At 40.7% G+C, this 23812-nt stretch overlaps 1 protein-coding gene across 2 annotated transcripts in view; it reads left to right on the plus strand.

Moving 5' to 3' along the window:
* LOC134352937 (fibronectin type-III domain-containing protein 3A-like) overlaps positions 1 to 23812 on the plus strand; it is a 162389-nt gene that overhangs the window by 79464 nt on the left and 59113 nt on the right. For both annotated transcript variants that reach the window (XM_063060584.1, XM_063060585.1), the window contains exons 7-8: positions 11573 to 11631; positions 22226 to 22383. In XM_063060584.1, the coding sequence (XP_062916654.1) occupies positions 11573 to 11631; positions 22226 to 22383 (217 nt within the window). The remainder of the gene's footprint in view (positions 1 to 11572; positions 11632 to 22225; positions 22384 to 23812) is intronic.

Here is a 23812-nt window from a genome sequence, read left to right on the forward strand (position 1 = left end):
ATTATTATCACATGTACCGAGATGTAGTGAAAAACGTTGTTTTGCATGCCATCCATTCAGCCAATTTCTAACCGTAAGTACGTTGAGAATGTACAAGGGAAAACCAATTGCAGAAAAACATGCAGTCCTGACGAAGGGTCTTGGCCTGAAACGTCGACTGTACCTCTTCCTAGAGATGCTGCCTGGCCTGCTGCATTCACCAGCAACTTTGATGTGTGTTGCAGAATATAATGTTACAGTTACAGAGAGAGTGCAGTGCAGGCAGAGGATAAGATAGAAAGGACATAGCAAGGTACATTGTTAAGGTCAAGTGTTCATAATTATTGTATAAGAAACCTGTTCAGTAGTTATGTATCAGCAGATAGAAGCTGTCCTTGAGACTGGTAGTGTATATTTCCAGACTTTTATATCTCCTGCATAATGGAAGGAGGTATGTTTGCTGTACTTCCAAAGTAATAATGCTATATGGAAAAGGGAAATTAATAGATATTTGTACAAAATGTAACTGGTTAATTAATACATTCATCAAGTTACAGTATTGCTTGCACTGTTGTAACTGTATGTTATAATTATGTGGTTTTTGTCAGTTTTTCAGTCTTGGTCCGTACTGTGTTTCTGTGATATCACACTGGAGGAATATTGCATCATTTCTTAATGCATGCATTACTAAATGACAATAAAAGGGGTCTGCGTGTCCTCATAATCTAATTAATTAATATGATGGTGCTAGAAAGTTTGTGAACCTTGTAGAATTTTCTCTATTTCTGCATAAATATGACTAAAATATGATCAGATCTTCACAAGTCCTAAAATTAGATAGAGAACCCAATTAAATAAATAACACAAAAACATACTTGTTCATTTATTTATTGAGAAGATGATTCAATTTTACATGTATTTGTTGCAAATGTATGTGAATCTTTGCCTTCAGTAACTGATGTGACCCCTTGCACAGCGGTAACTTCATCCGAACGTTTCCGGTAACTGTTGATCCATCCTGCACCTCAGCTTGGAGGAATTTTAGGCCATTCCTACTTACAAAACTGCTACAACTCTGAGATGTTGGTGGGCTTCCTTGCATGAACTGCTTGCTTCGGGTCCTTCCACAACATTTCTATAGGATTAATGTCAGGACTTTGATTCAGCCATTTCAAAACATGAGTTTTCTTCTTTTTAGCCATTCTGTTGTTAATTTACCCTTGTCTTTCAGATCATTGTCTTGTTGCATTATCCAACCTCTATTAAACTTCAGGTGATGGACTACTACCCTGACATTCTCCTGTAAAATATCTTGATACAACTTTGAATTCATTGTTCCCTCAATGATTGCAAGCTGTCCAGGCCCTGAGGCAGCAAAGCAGTCCCAAACCATGATACTCCTTCCACCATGCTTCAGAGTTGGTCTGAGATTTTTGGAGTTGGTATGCACTGCCCTTTTCCTCCAAACATAGCTATGTGTATTTCTGCCAGAAAGTTCAACTATCCACAGAGCATTGTCCCAGAAGCATTGTAGAACGTCCAGGTGGTCTCTTGCACACTTGAGACCTGCAGCAGCTACTTATTTGTTCATTTGGAGAGCAGTGGTTTCCTCCATGGTGTACTTCCAAAAACACTATTCTTGTTCAATGTTTTGCTTATTATAGTGGACACATAAACAGGGACTTTAGCAAGTTCTAGAGATTTCTGCAGTTCCTTTGCTGTTACCATTGAGTTCATTTTCACCTTCTTCAGCATTGCACATTTGTGCTCTTTGTGTGATCTTTGCCTCGGGTGAGCAGCGTCAGTACTGAGTTTCCTCCATTTCTAGACAATTTCTCTTCCTGAGGACAGATGAACACTCAGATCTTTAGAAATGTTTTTGAAGCCTTTTCCAGCGTCAGGCATCGCTACAATTCTAAGGTCCCCTGAAAGTTGCTTTGATTGAGGCATAGTTTACATAAATAGATCTTTCTTGAGAAGAGCAGGCTCTCCGTCTAACCTGACTTTGTGTGTCTTTTTTATAGGGCAGGGCACCTCGACAACCCACACCTCCAATCTCATCTCATTGATTGGAACACCTGACTCCAAAAAGCTTTTGTAAAAGGCATTACCTCAGAGGTTCACATACTTTTTCTAACAAATACAAGTAATATTGATCATTTTCTCAATAACTAAATGAACAAGTGTGATGTTTTTTGTTATTTATTTAATTAGTTTCTCTTTATCCAGTTTTAGAACGTGTGACGATTTGATCACATTTTAGGTCATATTTTTACAGAAATAGAGAAAATTCTACAGGGTTCACAGACTTTCTAGCAGCACAGTACATGTGTTATGGCTGTGGCAGGTGAGTGCTCATGGACACCAGTTTGATCCAGCAGAAATGTCTGCAATAAGTACTTGTAGCTGGAGGAGCTTCTGCTTAGTGGAGGCAAAGTTGCAGTCACTTGGGTATAATCAAAGTGCCGGGGGGGCAGTCTCCAGGAGTCTGGTCATGCCTCTTAGAATTTCGTGTGGAACAGGGAACCGATGCAGGAACCTCAGCCCTTGCAACTGCTAAATGAGTTTGAAGTTCTTTCAGTGTGTTTGTATAAAATGGGGCTGCAAGATTGATGGACACCAAAATACAAGAAGCCACTGAAGTAGGGGAAGCAAACATGAATAGTAGGGGGATTGATATTGTTCTCTGCGTCAAAGAAGAAAAGTCCAGAAGGCTGGCTAGTGTCAGGGTTCAAGACATCTGCTCAGGGCCGAAGAAAAATGCAACAGTGCGAGGAGTCATCATGATATACATAGTCTACAATGACATAGGCAAGACAAGGAGGTTCTGCATAGTCAGTATGAGGAGCAAGGCACCAAATTAACAAATTGACCCTTAATTCGTGGATTATTGTAGAAATCACATGCAAATAGACACAGAGAAAATAAGATTACAGATACAAATATAGAGTTGAAAAGCTGGTTTAGAAGTGGATTCTGGTCTGTGGGCATTGGTACTCGTACTGGGGTGAGAAAGAGAAATGGAATGTCTACAACAGTCTGAGCTGGGAGCAGTGTTCCAGCAGGCTGCATAACCAGGGATCTAGAGAATAGTTGGAACTAACTAGAGTGAGCAACAGATAGAAGCTGGGAAACTGGTGTTAATAGGTAGATGCAATGTTGGAAAGCATGCTATTAATGTGGGAGATGATCAACTCTGTCATTCCTTAGCACTACTACAGACTATGGCTAGTTGTATCAAGGCTGTTCTTCTTAGTTTTCAGTCAGACCTTATCTGGGAATGGCGGATCAGGTGTGAGGGACCACATGGCCTCCCCGTTCCCAATTAGTATTATATGTAATCATTCTGACCTGTGTTCCTGTGATAGTGCAATGTAAGGGTTAATGAAGGAATACAATGTTTGCTCAGCTCAGCATATTTGGAGGAGATCAGGGACTTGGCAGTACAATTTGTGCCCTTTTAGAATGGCAAGTCCTGTGAAAATTAAAGAAATGCAAATTCCCCTCCAGAAAAACTGGAAACCATACATACTGAGATAATGTCATTTGTCCAATACACCTAATTTCAATAACTTATCTTTCCAATGCTTTGTTCAAATGTACTTCCTCATAATGAACATCTTTTTCATAAGGATTGGCATTTTTGCCCCTTAGTAAGAAGTTGTTTCATGATGTGGGTATTTAAATATTTTCTCCTCTCGCTGTACATTTCTACTCATTTAAAACACTAATGTACAAATACTTTTAAAGTATCTAGACAACTAGAATTCAATAGGCTATTCCTAATAATGATGAATGCAAACATTTGGACAATGTGAGCATCTATAATGAAGTTCAAAATTTCAGATGCAAAATTCAGAAAGTTTAAATCATAGCTGCACAATTTAGGGAAGAATTTACTTAGAGGGCTCCCTGTAGCTTCTGCAACCTGCACAGTGAAATGTTTAAGCTAATAGTTGATGCTTCTGTGGCATTTTTGTGAGTGTGGAGGAAATCCGTTTTGTGGAAATAAAACCAAGCAGCAGATGGTCGATTTACACTCGAGCAAAGTTTAATATATTATTGCTTTGCAAAAAGTGTATGTTGATTGCATATATATTTAACTGTGCACGATAAACAATTCTGTTTTGAAGAAGAAGGTAAAACAAGAAGTATACAATTTTAAACCTGTTAAAATTGCAGGCTTATCAAATTCATTTTCAGGAATATATGGCTCTGTAAGGCAGTACTTTTGTGACAGTTCAAGCATTAGTGAGAGAACCACTGTGGGACAAGTAATGCAGTTACAAGACAAAACCATTGGTGGTTAAATATTTATCGCAGTTCCTTGAGGTTTGAATATAAATAGAAGCAAAAGTAAACTTTTTAACCTGTGTCTGCTTGCCCCTTCACCAGCGCCGTGGTTGTTGGGTGCCTTGTCCACTTTCTTGTATGATTTCTGTTTTCTGTCTGTGCAATAATCTTACCTTTCTTTGCTGTAACCATACTGGATTGACTAAGCTTTCACTGCCTTCAATGACATTCTAAAGGAAGTTGCAAAAATTTCCACCTTCCTGCTTAATACATTTCTCCATTCTTCACTCCTTGGTTCTCATCTTGCATGAACGGCCTCTCTTATCTAATTTACCAACCGTTCTCTGAATCCTGTATATTTCAAAACCTTGGGCATCAGCCAGTCACCCAATTTCTGCTCAAAGGAGAATCTATTAAGTAATGAATCAATCCTAAAACATGATCCTTTGGTACAGCGATCAAAACTTTTTGTAGTATTCCATGTGACTGTACCAAAGCACTGTACATCATTAGCAAAACTTTGTTACTTTTATATTCCAGCTTCCATGCAATGAATGCCAACAAACTATTTATCTTCATAACTGCTTGATATTTTTGCATCTCATAAGCCAGCTACATTGTGTGTTTGCCAGCTGTATGTCGGAGTAAACAACCTCAAATTTTACCACAATGCTGTCTTAACACTTTCTTATCATTTGTTGAGCCTGTTCTTCTCATGACAAAGTTTCATAATTAATTTTCTATCATAAGTAAACTAAATATGTTACATCTTTTCATGAATTTAATTTATAAATAGCTAAGTGCTTGATGCCGATTTGTGATGCCACAATTTTATCTGCCTTAAAAATTAAAAAATAACCTATTCTATCTAATCTAAATTCTGTATTTTATCCATTCCTTTTTTAATGCTAACTCTTGCAACATGAGCCCCTTTAATTAGAATCTCACTGTCCTTTTAAAATCTAGAGCTACTTCCATTTATCTACCTTGCTTGTTTTATTCTCAGGAAGACTTTTTGGATTTGATGAACATGATTTTTTTCTCATTTTTAATTTTTCTGATGTCCTTTTACTGCGATGTTAAGAATACATTGTAGCATTTTGCTAACAGCCTATTGCTCTCTACTTCATTCTCTCCCTCAATGGTGGTGTTAAATTCGCTACCTTCTAATCTATTAGGTGTGTTCCAAAAGTTAGCGAATTTTGAAAGACCATCACTACTGCAACTCCTTTCTTTGCAGCCATATCTTTTAGAGCACTGGCTGCAGACTAACAGGCCCTGGTGATTTCTCTGTGTTTATTCCCATTGTTGGGTGTTTGTTAATTGCTATTTGCAGAAAGACAATTTGGTACATCCTTTAAAAGTTTCATCAGTAGATTGTTAAGGAGGTGGGGGCTTTCCTTAATCTGATGCTGTTAGGGGATGGATCTGTTGGGAACAGTAGTTATTTCAATAGTTGTGTATAAATATACTCTGAGGAAATGTCTCCAGTACACCCTATCCTCGTTATATGCGGGGGTCACGTCCCTCGAAGTTGACGCATAATGTGAATAATTATTTAAATTGAGAAAATAGGGCTGCATTCCAGAGGGCTTCCTAAATATGTTTTATCTGTAATTTATTCACATTTTCATACCAATACGACACAAAAGCAGTACCACAAAACAACATTTGTATTATATTTCATCAATTTAAGGTAATATTCAAAGTAATAAATCATAGAAAGTTAACATCCTAGGGTGTACAATATTCACCAACTGTGTCAGGTGTGTTCACTCCGGGAGATGAGTGGTTGTTGTGCTGTCGGGCAGCTTTACATGGATAAGGTGGATGGTTGTGGTCGTCAGGATCATTTCAAGCACAGCAAGGGGTGAAGGAAGACTCACAGAACTCTTAGAACTGCCGGCAGCAGAAGATGACACCGATTTGAAGAAAGTGGTGAGGGTTGTTTGCTTGGCAGCATTTTGTTTTTCAGCATAAATTTGCTTGTGGGGAAGAAGGGTTGACGGCAGGGAACAACTGAGATGCTGACTCCGTTCTAAGCTTGGGTCCATGTCCATCACCATTTGTGTCGAGTGTTCTGACTTTCACCATTCCCTCACCATTGGTAACTCCCGGGATTTTCAAAATCGTCTGTTGCTTGCAGCATCTGAGAGAGAGTTCGCCGTTTAAAAAAAAAAATAAATAAAATAAAAAAAAATAATACGTATGCCTTGAATGTGGATTATACCTTGGTTGAGTGATTGAATCAGTGATGTTTTGTTATGTGGCAAGAAAAGCACTGTTATGTTAGGATGAATGCTGTCCAAATGTTTAGGATGGGCTGGCGCATAGTCAAGCAACGAAAGAACTTTTAAAGGCAAGATTCTGTTTCTGGTATTAGCATCCCAGAGCTCTGTTACCTTCAGCTGATGCCGCGCTGTTTATAATTTCCAACTTTTTTTCAAGTGTTAAAACGGTTCTCTGCCGCTCGCCTGATGGCCCAGGACATAACATCAGACGCTTAGGAGGCAAAGTCAAGTATTTCAAGCACAAAATCACTGCACCTTAGGTAAAACCAACAAAAGTTTAAGATCGCGCATCCTTGCCAAAGCCAATGCGAGAGTGGCGGATGTGAGATTGTGCGGCGTGCACACGTGACTTGTATTGGTGGGAAAGCGGTGCTTCTCTTACTAACAGTGAGACTGTGAGGTGTGCGCACGTGACTTGTATTGGCGGGAAAGCAGTGCTCCTCGCATAACTGAGTTTTGGACGCATATAAGGAGATGTTGGTAGAAATGGGTTTCTTGTATAACTGAATCCACATTGTCTGAAGACGTATATAACGAGGATAGGGTGTATATTAAAATCTCTTCCACTCAGCTTTTCATTAGTTAAGAGAAAAAGTTTTTGGAGTATGCTTATTTTTTCATGATTGCCATTTTAAGCACTGTAGCAATATGCATTATACTTTTAAATAGCTCAAAAGAAAATTTATTATCAGAGTACATACATGTCACCATAATCAACCCAGAAATTCTTTTTCTGTGGGCATACTTGGCAAATCGATAGAACAGTAACTGTAAACATCAGGAACTGTTCCCTGTAAATAAACTGTGCAAATGCTAATATAAATAAATAGTAAGCATGAAATTTCAATATAACAGAGTCCTTAAATGAGTGTAGTTATCCCCTTTTGTTCAAGGGCCTGATGGTTGAGGGGTAGTAACTGTTCTTGAACCTGGTGGTGCAAGTCCTGAGGCATCTGTACCTTCTACCTGATGGCAGCAGTGAGAAAAGAGCATGGTCTGGGTGGTGAAGACCTTTAATGGATGCTGCTTGCTTTTCTACAGCAATGTTTCATGTAGTTGTGCTGAATGGATGGGAAGGTTTTACCTGTGATGTAGTGGGCAGAATCCACTACCTTTTTGTAGGATTTTCTTCTCAAAAGCATTGATGTTCCCATGCTAGGCTGGAATGCAGCCAGTCAACACACTTTCCACCATGCATCTGTAGAAGTTTGCAAAGGTTTATGATGACGTGCCGAACCTCTGCAGCTCCTGAGGAAGCATTGGCACTGTAATGCTTTGTTCACAATAATATTTATCTAGTGGGTCCAGAACGTGTCCTCTGGAAATAGTGACACCCAGGAATTTGAAGTTACTGACCCTCTCCACCTCTGACCGTCCAATGGTTACTGGCTCATGGACCTCTGATGTCCCTCTGAAGTCACCAATCAGTTCCTTGGTCTTATTGACATGGAGTGAGAGGTTGTTGTTATTACACCGCTCAGCCAGATTTTCAATCTCCCTCCTGTATGCTGACTCATCATCCCTTTTGATACGGGCCAAAACAGTGGTGTCATCAGCAAGCTTGTATATCGTGTTGGAGCTGCACTTAGCCACACAGTCACAAGTGTAAAGTGAGCAGAGCAGGGGGCTAAAGTACACATCACAGGAGTACCGTCGGTTGCGCTGCTGGAGATTGTGGAGGAGATGTTTTTGTCAGTCTAATCTGACTTGTGTCTACAAGTGAGGAAATCTAGGATCCAATTGCACAAGGGAGTATTGAAGCCCCAGGTCTTAGAGTTTACTGATTTAGTTTTGAGGAGGTGATGGCGTTAAATGCCAACCTGAAAATAATGTTCACATATTCAATAAATTTCCCATTTAAAAAATAACAATATCTTTCAAAAGTATATTTGTGGAATAGCACAGAGGTCTTTTTGTCACTGAAAAGACAGCTTTGTTTATCTAAAGTTGGTACCTGTGAATTTCTGAAGTCATCTGTGCATAAATGCAATAACATTTGGTAATTGAAATTGTAATTATGTGAATCCGGAAAACCAAGTAGAATCAGTTAGTCTTAATTAATAGAAATACACTACATGAAACATTTAAAACTATTTTCAACTTTTCAACTTGGTATAGTGGAAGCATGCCGCTTGTTCGGTTATTTAACCGTTTAGATTAATTTTCAAAATTGTGGCAGTTATTTAGGGAAAACCTCATATAGATGGGCCAAATGTCCTCCTCTGTTGTACATAAGTATGAAATATTAATTTATTATTTCACATTTCCTAAGAACATGCAGCTGTTCCCTAGATTATGGCAGGCTTCTCTACCTGTGAACTGTTTGGATGTTGGAATTGCAGTTACAAACTGACTTTCCACTCGGAAGATACCTGAAGCCCTGCAGCAGTCATCAAATCCATCCAGCTAGTCTGCCCAATGCTCCCCGTAAATACGGGCTTTGTTAAGTTGAGCGATCATAAGCTGGAGAGCATCTGTAAAAAGAAGCTGTAAACTAGTTTCTGGTCCAAGGTAGCAGAGATTTGACCACCTGAATGCACTTGCTCTGCATTCTTCAAATGATTCCAGATCTACTTCCATTCGTTGATAGTCAGCTTCATTCAACATCACAGCCAAGAATAATGTAACTGTTTAAGTCAATACTAGGGTAATAAGGCAGTACTTGACTTTGTCTTAGGAAATGAAACTGGGTAGGCATTGGAAAAGTGGAAAGAAACACAAATCTTTTAAGTTTCAGGTAGTTGTGGTCAGGTCGTAAGATACAGGAGTAGAATTAGGCCATTTGGCCCATCCAGTCTGCCCTGCCATTTCATCATGGCTGATCTATTTTGCCTCTCAGCCCCAATCTTCTGTCTTTTTCCCATGTCCCTTCATGCTCTGACTAATCAAGAATCTATCAACCTCTGCCTCAAATATGTTCAGTGACTTGGCCTCCAGGGCTGCCTATGCTAATGAATTCCAAAGATTCACCACCCTCTGATTAAAGAAATTCTTCTTCCATTCTGAGGCTGTGTCCTCTGGTCTTGGACTCTCCCACCATAGGAAACATTTTCTCCACTGTTCCCTCCTATTGAGGCCCTTTCAACATTCGATAGGTTTTAATGAGATCTCCCCCCATTCTTCTGAGTTCCACTAAATAGAGGCCCAGAGCCATCAAATGGTGGATGAACAGAAGAGCAGAGGAAAGGGATAAGACGAGTCCTAAATTGGGGGATTGGGGAAGGCTCATTTCAATAGTGTAAGAGAGCAAATTGGGAGCAGATGTTTATGGTTAAAGTGATGGCTGACAGATGTAAATCTTTTAAGAGTTGATGAGGGTTCAGTGCTAGCATGTCCTGGTAAGGGTGAAAGGCAAAAATAGCAAGATTACAGAGTCATGGATGACAAAGGATATTGAAAATATGACCAAGAAAAAAAGAAGGATTGTAAGGCAGGTATCGATAATTGGAAATTGAGGAATCTCTTGAGGAATATGGAAAGTTTTGGAGAGAAGAAGAAAAAATTAGGGCAAAAATAAGTCGTGAAATATCCTTGGCAACCCAGAATCTCAAGACATTCTACATCGGGAGTAACAAGGTAGCCAGGGAAAGAATGGATCCCCATAGGGGTTGAATATATAATTCTTGTGTGAAGCCATCCATATTCACAAAAACAGGGATTCCCAACCATTTTTATGCCATGGAATCTGACCATTTACCACGTGGTCAGTGGTCCAAGATAAAGGACTTGATTGGACATTGCATCAAAGGTTACGGGGAGGAGGCTGGCAACTGGGGTTGAGGAGGAGGAAAAAAGAATCAGCCTTGATTGAATGGTGGAGCAGACTTGATGGGCCAGACAGCCTAATTCTGCTCCTATGCCTTATGGTCTTATCTTCATAGGCCCTGGATAGAAACCTGATCTAACTAAACTTTCCTCAACAAAACAAATATTATATTGGCAACACACATCAAAGTTGCTGGTGAACGCAGCAGGCCAGGCAGTATCTCTAGGAAGAGGTACAGTCAACGTTTTGGGCCGAGACCCTTCGTCAGGACTAACTGAAGGAAGAGTTAGTAAGAGATTTGAGTGGGGGAGGGGGAGATCCAAAATGATAGGAGAAGACAGGAGGGGGAGGGATGGAGCCAAGAGCCGGACAGGTGATTGGCAAAGGGGATATGAGAGGATCATGGGACAGGAGGCCCAGGGAGAAGGAAAAGTGGGAGGGGCAACCAGAGGATGGGCAAGGGGACAGAGGGAGAAAAAGGAGACAGAGAGAAAGAATGTGTGTATAAAAATAAATAATGGATGGGGTACGAGGGGGAGGTGGGGCATTAGCGGAAGTTAGAGAAGTCGATGTTCGTGCCATCAGGCCCCATGATCCTCTCATATCCCCTTTGCCAATCACCTGTCCAGCTCTTGGCTCCATCCCTCCCCCTCCTGTCTTCTCCTATCATTTTGGATCTCCCCTCCCCCTCCCACTTTTAAATCTCTTACTAACTCTTCCTTCAGTTAGTCCTGACGAAGGGTCTCGGCCTGAAACGTCGACTGTACCTCTTCCTAGAGATGCTGCCTGGCCTGCTGCGTTCACCAGCAACTTTGATGTGTGTTGCTTGAATTTCCAGCATCTGCAGACTTCCTGTTGTTTGCGTTTTTAAAAAATATTATACTGCTTGATATTCATATCAAAAATATCAAACTGAACTAAAACAACAGGAATTCTGCAGATGCTGGAAATTCAAGCAACATACATCAAAGTTGCTGGTGAACGCAGCAGGCCAAGCAGCATCTATAGGAAGAGGTGCAGTCTAAACTGAACTAAAGTATCTTTTTAAAGAGTAAACATGTTAAACATATTCTGCAAAGTTTCCAAAACATATTGTAGTGGAATAGTATTAATAAAACAATGGCACTTACAAAGCCCTTAAAAATATAGTTGAGATTCATGATAATCAGTAAAGCTATTCTTTTCATAATATCATTTTTCACAACATTTGACTTTATTTTGAAACTTTTTTTTTAATTCTCAGATTTGGATTTGGAATCAAAGTTTATACACGATCTTCTTTCCAATATTGCTAGTCCTGTGGTAAGTAACCTTCGATCACAGTAAGCCTTGTGAATTTTTTTTTTGTCATTCGCAGAATGTGCGTATTGAGGTTTGTCCTTGACTATCCCAGGTGCTTTCACAGTGCAGTGCGGAGTCAATCATATTCTTCTCACTCTAAAGTCACATACAGAAAAATCAGGGAAAGGATGGTAGATTTCCTTGGTGCAAAATTATTTATTTTACAACAGACTGGTACATTTCATGGTTTGCATTACTGGTGTTAGAATTTTCCTCCAAGTTCATTTATTTAGATTAGTTCAAGTTCTCCAGCACCCATGCTGGAATCTGATCTCAGGTCTCCAGATGAATAGTCTGGCCCTCTATTCCCTAGTACTCTTCTGGAAGAAGAATGTGGAGGCATGCAAACCACATAGTGCCAGAATAAATAACTGTTTTGGTTTTGATCTGATTCTTGCTTCATGAAGATAATAATGATTTTCGCAATGTCTTTCAAAAGTTAACAATTAGCTTTATTTCTCATTTGTGCATCAAAACGTTGAAATTTACAATGAAATATGTTGTTTGCGTCAACGAACACCACAGTACAAGGATGCAAGAGTTGCCATGTTTGTAGCCACAACATAGCATGCCCATAGCTTACTAACCCTAACTTTTATATTCTTTCTAATCTTTCCGTTGAGGTTGGGTGGGATTATAGCTGGAGATCATCAGTTAAGGGTGAAAGATGGAGTGTAAGGGAAACATGAGGGGAAACATCTTCACTCAGAGGGTCATGAGTGTGTGGTACAAGCTGCCAGCGCAAGTGGTGCATGCAAGCTCAATTTCAATGCTTAAAAGAAGTTTTTAGGTATATACAAGGATGGTAGGGCTATGAAGAGCTATGTTCCAGGTGCAGGTTGATGGGAGTAGGCAGTTTAAATGATTTGGCATGTGCTAGATGGGCTGAAGGGCCTGTTTCTGTGCTGTATTTTTCTATGACTGTATGACTATAATGTGGGAGGAGACCGGAGCACCCAGAGGAAAATCACATGGTAATGGGGAGAACATGACCACATGGGCACATATTCATCCTGTATGGATGAGTGTGTACCTACAAGAACTTGCTGTACATACCCAAATCAAAAGCTGTGGATGAGCCAGGAGGTTCATAGCCAGCTGAGGGCTAGACCTATGGCGTTCAGTGGTGCACTGCTAGCCGGAGCACGTCCGGCACTTCTTTAAGAAAAAAGCTGAAATTAATAAGCTAATTATTAGGTGCCACCCAGGGTGATTTGAGTATCTCAGAAACTGCTGATCTCCTGGGATTTTTATGCACAACAGACCGGAGTTTACAAAGAATGGTGCCAAAAACAAAAAAAAAAAACATCCAGTGAGTGGATTTAACAAGATGTTTTCGCTCATAGAACAGCCACTCGCTGGATTTTTTTTGTTTTTGGTACCATTCTTTGTAAACTCCGGTCTGTTGTGCATAAAAATCCCAGGAGATCAGCAGTTTCTGAGATGCTCAAATCACCCTGGGCGGCAACTAATTAATTAGCTTGTTTATTTGGGCTTTTTTCTTAAAGATGTGCCGGACGCGCTCCGGTCTGCTCCAGCTAGCACTGCACCACTGGTGGCATTCAAGTCTGGTGACCCAGGTCTGTACAAGAAAACCAGCTGCGCTTTGTGGAGGGCTATTTTGAAAGCTAAGGAACAATTCCGAATGAGGTTGGAGGCGAAATCAGATGCATGACAACTCTGGCAGGGTTTGCAGGCCATTACTACTTACAAAGCAAAATCCAACATCATGAATGGCAATGACGCTTCACTACCAGACGAGCTCAATGGGTCTTATGCTCACTTCGAAACGATGAGCTGCTTAATGACTATTGTCCAGTAGCACTTACATCTACCGTGATGAAGTACTTCTGAGAAGTTGGTTATGGCTAGAAATAACTCCCACCTAAGCAAGGACCTGGACCCACTTCAATTTACCTATTGCCACAATAGGTCTGCAGTGGACATGATCTCATTGGCTCTTCACACTGCCTTGAATCACCTGGACAATATAAATACCTATGTAAGGATACTGTGTATTGACTACAGTTCAGCATTTAACACCATCATTCCTACAGTTCTTATTGAAAAGCTCCAAAACCTGGTCCTCTGTACCTCCCTCTGCAACTGGACCCCCTCCTTCCTAACTAGACCTCAATCTGAGCGAATCGGAAATAACATCTCTACCTTGCTGACGATCAACACTGGCACACCTAAGGAATGTGTGCTTAGCCCACTCCTCTACTCTCTACACCAATGACTGTGTGGCTAGGCACAGCTCAAATGCCAATTAATTAACTTGCTGATGATCCTGCCATTATTAGCAGAATTTCGGATGGTGACAAGAGGGCATACAGGAGTGAGATATGTCTGCTAGTTGAGTGGTGTTGTAGCAACAACCTTGCACAATGTTAGTAAGACCAAAGAACTGATTGTGGATTTGAGAAAGGGTAAGATGAGCGAATGCACACCAATCCTCACAGAGGGATCAGAAGTGGAGAGAGCAATTTCAAATTCCTGGGTGTCAAGATCTCTGAAGATTTAACCTGGACCCAACACCTCGAAGCAGCTACAAAGAAGGCAAGCTAGCGGCTATATTTCATTAGGTGTTTGAGTGGATTTGGTATGCCTCTAAAAGCACTCAAATTTCTGCAGACGTACAATGGAGAGCATTCTATCAGGCTGCATCACCATCGGGTATGAGGGGGGTGGTCACTGCACAGGATCAAAGTAAGCTGCAGAGAGTTGTAAACTTGGTTAGTTCTATCATGGGCACTAGCCTCTGTAGTATCTAGGACATCTTCAAGGAGTAATGCCTCAAAAAGACATCGTCCATCATTAAGGACCCCCATCATCCAGGACATGCCTTCTTCTCAAAAAGGAGGTACAGAATCCTGAAGGTGCACACTCAACGATTCAGGAAAAGATTCTTCCTTTTTGCCATCCAATTAATGTTAATGGAACCCATGAACACCTCCTCTCTACTTTTTTATTTCTATTTTTGCACTATTTACTAAATTTAACTATATATCTATAAGTGCTGGAATTCACATTTTTCTCTATTGTTATATATTGCATTGTAGTGGTGCCACAAAGTCGACAAATTTCACGATGTATGCCGGTGATAGTAAGTTTGATTCTTATTCTGTTGTTGACGTACAAGCTCCTTGTAGACAGCAACAGGAATTGAACCCCAGCCATGATCACTGGTACTGTAAAGCATTGCACTAACTGCTGATTGAATGGTAGAATGCAAGAAGAAATAATCCTCTGCTTATCAATTACATGTTAAGAGTTACTTGGTATCCAATCTGTTTTCCAGTTATTGGGAACCAACCCAGACTACCAAAAAAGCAAATTAAACCCTTCTTTCCAAGAAAGGACATAACAATGCCACCACATGACAGTGTCATTTGAAAGAATTGGGTCATTTGTTTAGCTTTCAATATTCAACCACTGTCCCTTGCTCTCCTTTTTAAAACAGAAAACATGCAGATACTTTCAGTCAAAGAAATGTGAGCAGAATAACAGGTCCTTTAATCAAGTTAATCTCCACTGACCCACCAAGCACTCGTTTTTACACTGGTCCTCAAAAACAGTTGGTCTCTCTGTTCTCATATAATCCCCACCTCATCCTTGAACTTGTATAATTGAACATGTTGGGAATATCTACACACCCCCATCACAACTATTAAAATACTCAGTTTCCTGTTATGATCACAGGACTGAAAGACTCTGAATCAGAATTGCATCCTTTGTATGTGTGATGTAGAATACTGTCCAGAACCATCTGCCACCCTTGAAGAGGGAAATAACATTAGCCTGTTTGTTCACCTCAGTGTAATTATCCATCACTTATTTCCTGCGTACCAAATTAATAATAGCACATCTGTAACAATAATTTCTCATCCTATCCATACTGCTTGAACTTTTGTCTCCTTCAAAAACTATTCTTTACCTCTCCCTTTTCCTCATTAATGTGATTTTTCTGGCAAAGTATTTGAAGATCTTTTGAAATACTTCCTAAATGTTCATTTACAACACCTGGTTCTGCCTCTTAATGTTTTAATCCTTGTTGCTGTGAGACTGCTAGTTCTGCATCCATTTTTGGATAAGACACAGTACACTCAGTGGCCACTTTATTGAGTACGGGGATGGTTCCCGGCATGGTCTTCTACTGCTGTAGCCCATCCACTTCAAAGTTCAACGTATTGTACGTTCAGAGATGTTCATCTGCGCAACACTGTTGTAACATGTTTATTTCAGTTACTGTGGCCTTTCTGTCAGCTTGAACCGGAACAGCCTTTCTTCTCTGACTTCTCTCATTAACAAGATGTTTTTGCCAGCAGAGCTGCCGCTCACTGATGTCTTTTTGTTTCTCACACCATTCTCTGTAAACTCTAAAGACTGTTGTTCGTGAAATTCCCGGGTGCTTTGCAGTTTCTGTGATATTCAAACCATCCTGTCTGTCACCAGCAATCATTCCACAGACAAAGTCACTTACGGTACATTTCTTCCCAATTCTGATGTTTAGTGTGAACAACAACTGAACCTCTTGACCGTGTCTGCATGCTTTATGCATTGAATTGCTGCCACAGGATTGACTGGTGAGATATTTGTGTTAATGAGCTACTCAGTGTATGTGTATAGATTAATTTAAAAACCAAAAATGCTGAGATGCTCTGCAGATGAAGGCTGCATCTTTGGAGAGAGAAACAGAGTTGGTGTTTCAGGTCAGTTGCTTTAAATCGAAACTGTTCTGGTGCAGGTAATTGGCATATTAATAACTTGAATTTTTAACTGCTGGGAGCATGAGAAAGAAGTTTGAAGGTGATACAAAGGTTCATTGTGTGTTTGATAAGGATGAAATGGGATGATATTAAGAAGTCCAGGGGAACCCAGGTGCTGTGAATGTGATGTTAAGAGAGATTAGAGAACATGGAAACAAGCCATTGTCCATACTGATCAAATTATCTGACTGAGCTAGTCCGAATTGCCTGCATTTGACCAAACCCTTTATATCCATGTACCTGTCCAGATGTGAAATAAATGTTATAATTGTACTTGTCTACCACTTGTTTTGGCAGCTCATTCTACATATTCGCCGCCATATGGTCTCTTTTAAATCTTTCCCCTCTCACTTTAAACCACTAGTTTTGAATTCCATGCCTTGGGGACTGTGCGTTGATAGCCCACATGATTTTATAAACCTCTAAGCAAGAATGCCTTGGCCTATCCAACATCCCCCTTTAAGTGAACTACCCCCCCCCTCCCCGCCAGCCCTAGTTAAATCCTTTTTACGCTTTTCCTGTTTAATGACACCCTTCCTATAGCAGAGCAATCAGAACTCAACACAGCACTCCAAATGTGGTCTTACTAACATTTTGAACAGTTGTAATATGGCCTCTCAACTCCTGTACTCAATGCCCTGATAGTGAAGGCAAGCATGCTGGTAATAAATACAAGAGATACTGCAGATGACGGAAATCTTGAGCAAACTTGCAGGAGGAGCTCAGTAATTCAGGCAGCATCTATGTGATGTGAATAAACTTGTGACATATTGGGCCGAGAACCTTCATCAGGACCCGTGAAGGATTTGGTCCAAAATGTCGACTGTTCCCCTCCATAGATGAAACATGCCAATAAATAGAATAGAAGACCATAACACATGGGAGCTGAATTGTGCTTTTCAGCCCATTGAGTCTCCTTTGCCATTTGATCATGGCTGATGTATTTTCCCCCTCAACCCTGTTCTCCTAACTGCTCCCGATAACTGTTGACACTCCTGCTAAGTAAGAACCTATCAACATTTGCTTGAAGTATACCTAATGACTGTGCTGCTACAGCCATCTGTGGCGATGGGTTCCACAGATTCACCATCCTCTGAAGAAATTCCTCTTCATCCCTCTTCTAAATCGACGTCCTTTTCTGAGGCTATGTCCTCTGCTACTGGAAACATCTTTTCCACATCCATTCTATCTACACCTTTCAATATTTGGTAGGTTTAAATGAGAAACCCTCATACTGCTAAACTCCAGCAAGTACTCCAGAGCCATGAAACGGTCCTCATAGGTTAACTCTCATTCTAAGGATCATTATCGTAAACCTCCCTTGGATCCTCTCCAATGCCAGCCCACACTTTCTTAGATGTGGGGCCCAAAGCCACTCATAGAGATCCAAGTGTGGTCTGACCAGTGCCTTATATCGCCTCAGATTTAAATTCTTGCATTTATATTCTAGACCTCTTCCAATGAATGCTAACATTGCATTTGCTTTCCTTACTACTGACTCAACTTGCAACCTAATCTTTAAGGATTCCTGCATTGGAACTACCAAGTCCCTTTGCATCTCTGATTTCTGAATTTGCTCCCCATTTAGAAAATAGTCTATGCCTTTATTCCTTCTATCAAACTGCATGACCATGCACTTTCCTACGCTGTATTCAATGTACCACTTCTGTGCCCATTCTCCTAATTTGTCCAAGTCCTTCTGCAGATTTTCTGCTTCATGAACACTACCTGCTATTCAACCTATCTTTGTATTATCAGGAAATTTGGCCACAACGCCATCAATTTCACCATTCAGATTATTAACATATGTGAAACATCATGGAACTGATACGAACTCCTCTGGAACACCACCAGACACTGGCAGCCAACCCAGAAATCATATACTGTACATTATATACAGCACAAAATATTAACACAATGATATTATGGGCTTTTTTCAGTCTTACAGTTTTTGTATTCTGCGTTTCCCGCTCGATCTTTCTTGTTTTATTGTGTGCTGGAGAGGGGATTTGGGGTTGATGTGCCTGTTCTGTTTTGTTCACTGTTTTTGTGTGGGGTTGGGGATATTTGGGGTTTGGTGACCTTGCTGCCATTCTTGTCTTTTCTGGTTCCGTGGCTATCTGGCGAAATAGAATTTCAAAGTTGAATACTTTGATAATAAATGAACTTTTGAACCTTTTGAATTGGTGTTCTGCAGTTGAAGAAGTTGAAATAAAGTGCCCACTAAAAATGGTTAAATATACAACAGTATTACTTCTACTGATGCTGTCATAAGTAATGTGTACTGTGTGGTAGCTGAGTGTTCAGAACTCTCATAGCCTTGGGGAAGAAGCTGATTTCAACCTAACAGTCCTTGTTCTTTCAAAAGTCGATAGATTCTGGCATGGTTCCGGAGGACTGGAAGATTGCAAATGTCACTCCGCTATTTAAGAAGGGAGCAAGGAAGCAAAAAGGATATTATAGATCTGTTAGCTTGACATCAATGGTTGGGAAGTTGTTGGAGTCGATTGTCAAGGATGAGGTTACAGAGTACCTGGAGGCATCTGACAAGATGGGCAGAACTCAGCATGGATTCCTTGAAGGAAAATCCTGCCTGATAAACCTATTACAATTTTTTGAGGAAATTACCAGTAGGCTAGACAAGGGAAATGCAGTTGATGTTGTATATTTGGATTTTCAGAAGGCCTTTGACAAGGTGCCACACATGAGGCTACTTAACAAGATAAGAGCCCATGGAATTACGGGAAAGTTACATACGTGGATAGAACGTTGGCTGATTGGCAGGAAACAGAGAGTGGGAATAAAGGGATCCTATTCTGGTTGGTTGCCGGTTACCAGTGGTGTTCCACAGGGGTCTGTGTTGGGGCCGCTTCTTTTTACATTGTATGTCAACGATTTGGATTATGGAATAGATGGCTTTGTGGCTAAGTTTGCTGACGATACGAAGATAGGTGGAGGGGCCAGTAGTGCTGAGGAAACAGAGTCTGCAGAGAGACTTGGATAGATTGGAAGAATGGGCAAAGAAGTGGCAAATGAAATACAATGTTGGAAAGTGTATGGTTATGCACTTTGGCAGAAGTAATAAACGGGCAGACTATCATTTAAATGGGGAGAGAGTTCGAAGTTTTGAGATGCAACGTGACTTGGGAGTCCTCGTACAGGATTCCCTTAAAGTTAACCTCCAGGTTGAGTCAGTAGTGAAGAAGGCGAATGCAATGTTGGCATTCATTTCTAGAGGAATAGAGTATAGGAGCAGGGATGTGATGTTGAGGCTCTAAAAGGTGCTGGTGAGACCTCACTTGGAGTACTGTGGCAGCTTTGGTCTCCTTACTTAAGAAAGGATGTGCTGACGTTGGAGAGGGTACGGAGAAGATTCACTGGAATGATTCTGGGAATGAGAGGGTTAACTTAATCTCTGATCATAATGCATACTCTCTAAACCAGGCAGCATTCTGGTAAATCTCCTCTGTACCCTTTCCAATACTTCTACATCCTTCCTATAGTGAGGCTACCAGAACTGGACACAGTACTCCAAGTATGGCCTAACCAGAGTTTTATAGAGCTGCATCATTACCCCGCGACTCTTAAACTCTATCCCTCGACTTATGAAAGCTAACACCCCATAAGCTTTCTTAACTACCCTATCTACCTGTGAGACAACTTTCAGGGATCTGTGGACATGTACCCCCAGATCCCTCTGCTCCTCCACACTACCAAGTATCCTGCCATTTATTTTGTACTCTGCCTTGGAGTTTGTCCTTCCAAAGTGTACCATCTCACACTTCTCCGGGTTGAACTCCATCTGCCACTTCTCAGTCCACTTCTGCATCCTATCAATGTCTTTCTGCAATCTTCGACAATCCTCTACACTATCTACAACACCACCAACCTTTGTGTCATCTGCAAACTTGCCAACCCACCCTTCTACCCCCACATCCAGGTTGTTAATAAAATTCACGAAAAGTAGAGGTCCCCGAACCTGATCAGACCATGATTGTCTAAATGCCCATAGATCCTATCTCTAAGAATCTTTTCCAACAGCTTTCCCACCACAGACTTAAGGCTCACTGGTCTGTAATTACCCGGACTATCCCTACTACCTTTATTGAACAAGGGGACAACATTCGCCTCCCTCCAATCCTCTGGTACCATTCTCGTAGACAACGAGGACATAAAGGTCCTAGCCAGAGGCTCAGCAATCTCTTCCCTCGCCTCGTGGAGCAGCCTGGGGAATATTCCGTCAGGCCCCGGGGACATATCCGTCCTAATGTATTTTAACAACTGCAACACCTCCTCTCCCTTAATATCAACATGCTCCAGAAAATCAACCTCCCTCATATTGTCTTCACTGTCATCAAGTTCCCTCTCATTGGTGAATACCGAAGAGAAGTATTCATTGAGGACCTCGCTCACTTCCACAGCCTTCAGGCACATCTTCCCGCCTTTATCTGTAATCGGTCCTACCTTCACTACTGTCATCCTTTTTTTTTCTTCACATAATTGAAGAATGCCTTGGGGTTTTCCTTTACCCTACTCGCCAAGGCCTTCTCATGCCCCCTTCTTGCTCTCCTCAGCCCCTTCTTAAGCTCCTTTCTTGTTTCCCTATATTCCTCAATAGACCCATCTGAACCTCAACTAATAAGTATAAAGCTATGGAAAGTTGTAAGGAGAGCTGCACAAACTTGGATTGCGTTCTCTGGACCACGAGGGGAGGCCAAGGGGAGACCTAATGGGTGTTTATAAAATCAGTGAGAAGTATCAATAGGGTGGACAGTCAATGATATTTTTCTCTGTCCGATAATAGATGGCAGATCCTTAAGGTGAGAGGGGAATAGGTTAAAGTTGTTGTGAAAGACAAGTTTTGTTTAGTAGATGAGTGTGGGGAAGCAGATAATCTAATGATGTTTAAAAGCCATTTAGACAAGCACATGAACAGGGAGGGATATAGACCATGTTCTGCAGGGTAGGTTTGGTTTAATTTGGCATCATGATCTACATTGACACTATAAGCCAAAGGATCTACTCCTGTATTGTAGTGTTTTGTATCATTTTTTATATATATGTGTGTGTGATATATTAAACACACACTCATAATGTAGCGATTAGTCTGATGTTAGTAGAGTTTGGACGTCAGAGTTCAGCATATATTAGGATGTCTGTTTGAAGGGCCATTACCCACTTGTAGGGCTGTAGGTCAGGTCCTGTAAGGTGAGTTGACCAACACTGACTCAATGGGCCGGTGACCTTCTCCTTCACGGGTTTTCTGTGATCCTCTTTCATGGTTGTTGGGACCAAACCTGTGATGTTTATCCCATCACAAACTGACATGGATTCTACACCACCACCAACACTGTCAGGTGCTCTCCCTCCTCCCACCCCACCTATTTTCAAATTTGATATCCAGTTCTACAGACTAACACCCTATATGCTTTCCATCAAGTTTCTAAACTTGACTTCAGATACCATATGGCAATTCCAAAGCCTCATTTAAATTTCATATCCTGTGATTAATTCTCTTGTTGCTATATAACTTAATTTAGGTCTTGGGAAAATGGATCTTTTTTAACCATATTGAAAATGTTCTCTATCCAGAATTTCCTTCCTAAACGTCTCTCAGAAACTCCTTTCCGTTGATGGAACTTTCAGTCACCTGATTAACAGTATCTTTTGATTGTGCATCTATTTGTTTGATGTTTGTCTTGGAACACTTTTCCACATTTGAAGGTTCAGTCTTTACCATCCTGTTAACATTATGTGTCTGTGTTTCATTACAATCCTGATTTTAGGTATCTGAAATTAAAGGAAAATCAGTTGTCTTGTCTTGGACTCCACCCTCAAGTTCAGTGGATTTGGATGATAATGTTGATCAGTTACAAGTAGATTGCACATATGAAGTTTCAATATCAAACACTGGCACAAGTGAGAAATTCAAAGTGATTTATATGTAAGTGTACTGGTTTGATTTTAATTTTATCATGACCTGTTTAAGGTTCTACTTTTAGCATGTAGGGCTGCCTTTGGGGCATTCAGTACTGTCGCAGATTGAACTTCCATTTTAATCGCAGCATGTTATTCATAAGATCGGTTTCTCTGTAGCCTCAACATTTGATCCCTATAGTTAGTCATGGGAACGTGCAATATACAGCCATTAGCTGAACTTGTTTTACCGTTGGATTCACCCCAGTTGAGCCAAAAAGCCTGTTTCTAAGCTGTATAACATTATGATAATGATATCTAATGTGAATCACCAAAAGTTAATGCCTAGAACACAGCTGCTCAGCCCACCATATGCATGCTGGAGAAAACCGCTCGCTCTGTTTGTAAAACAATTTTTGTGTCTGATTTCATTTAGAAAGTTAATGACAGGTGAATTGTGAAGAAGAAGCAGTGTCTGTAAAGATCTTCGTAGTTTAAATGAGAGAGCAGGAGGTAGCAGAGTATAATGAGAGATGACTGTCAAGTTACTTTGTTGGAAAGAATAGAAAACAGTGCTTATTAAGCAACGAGAAACTATAAAATATTGATTGACAGCTAAGCCTTGGTGAGTTGGTTCATGTGAAGAAGAAAGTGAAAATATTCTACAGGGTTGTAGCAGGAAAAGGGTGTGTGATGGGAGAGGTTACTAGGGACTTGAGATGGGAATTTATTCATGGAATTGTGGAAGGTTGCAGCAAAGAAGACTATTTGGCCCGTCATATCTGCCAGATCTCCACCAGAGCAATTCACTATCTCTTCACCTTAGCTCCTTCTTTTTCATCTCCTAAATTCTTCCTTATCATATATTTTTCTAGTTGTATCATGAAGGCTCCAATGCAGACTTTCTCCAGTTTTCACCCTTAACACTAATAGCAACTATCTATCAAGATCTACCATACCACTGCAATTTCCTTTGTACCTCTATCAAAATTAGAGAGTGCATGCATCTGATTGCAAATACTAACCTATTCAAAGTTCAGGCAATAGTACCCTTAGTTTTTAGCTGATCCGGTGTCTCATCTATCTCTACCTTGACTGTTACTTTGGAAGCACCTTCCCAGGTAAAGAGAGATGTAAAGTACTCCATTGAATCTTGAATAACCAAGTGCAAGGTTGCATCATTGACCCTGAACGGCCCTTTTCTCCATGTACTACCCTTTTACGATGTATTGGATTGGAGAACTTGAGTTAAAGGAAGGATTGGATAGGGTGGGACTGTTTTTCCTGAAGCAAGGGAGATTGAGGTGTGATTGGATAGGCGTACAAGATTACAAGGGGCATAGGTAGAGTAGAGAGTCGCAGTCTTCTCCCAGAATAAGTGAGTCTAAAACTAGAGGAAACAGATTTAAAGTGGGAGGGGAAAGATTTGAAAGGGAATCTGAAAGACATCTTTTCCC

The sequence above is a fragment of the Mobula hypostoma genome, chromosome 10, assembly GCF_963921235.1.
Source record: "Mobula hypostoma chromosome 10, sMobHyp1.1, whole genome shotgun sequence".
Classification (NCBI taxonomy): domain Eukaryota; kingdom Metazoa; phylum Chordata; class Chondrichthyes; order Myliobatiformes; family Myliobatidae; genus Mobula; species Mobula hypostoma.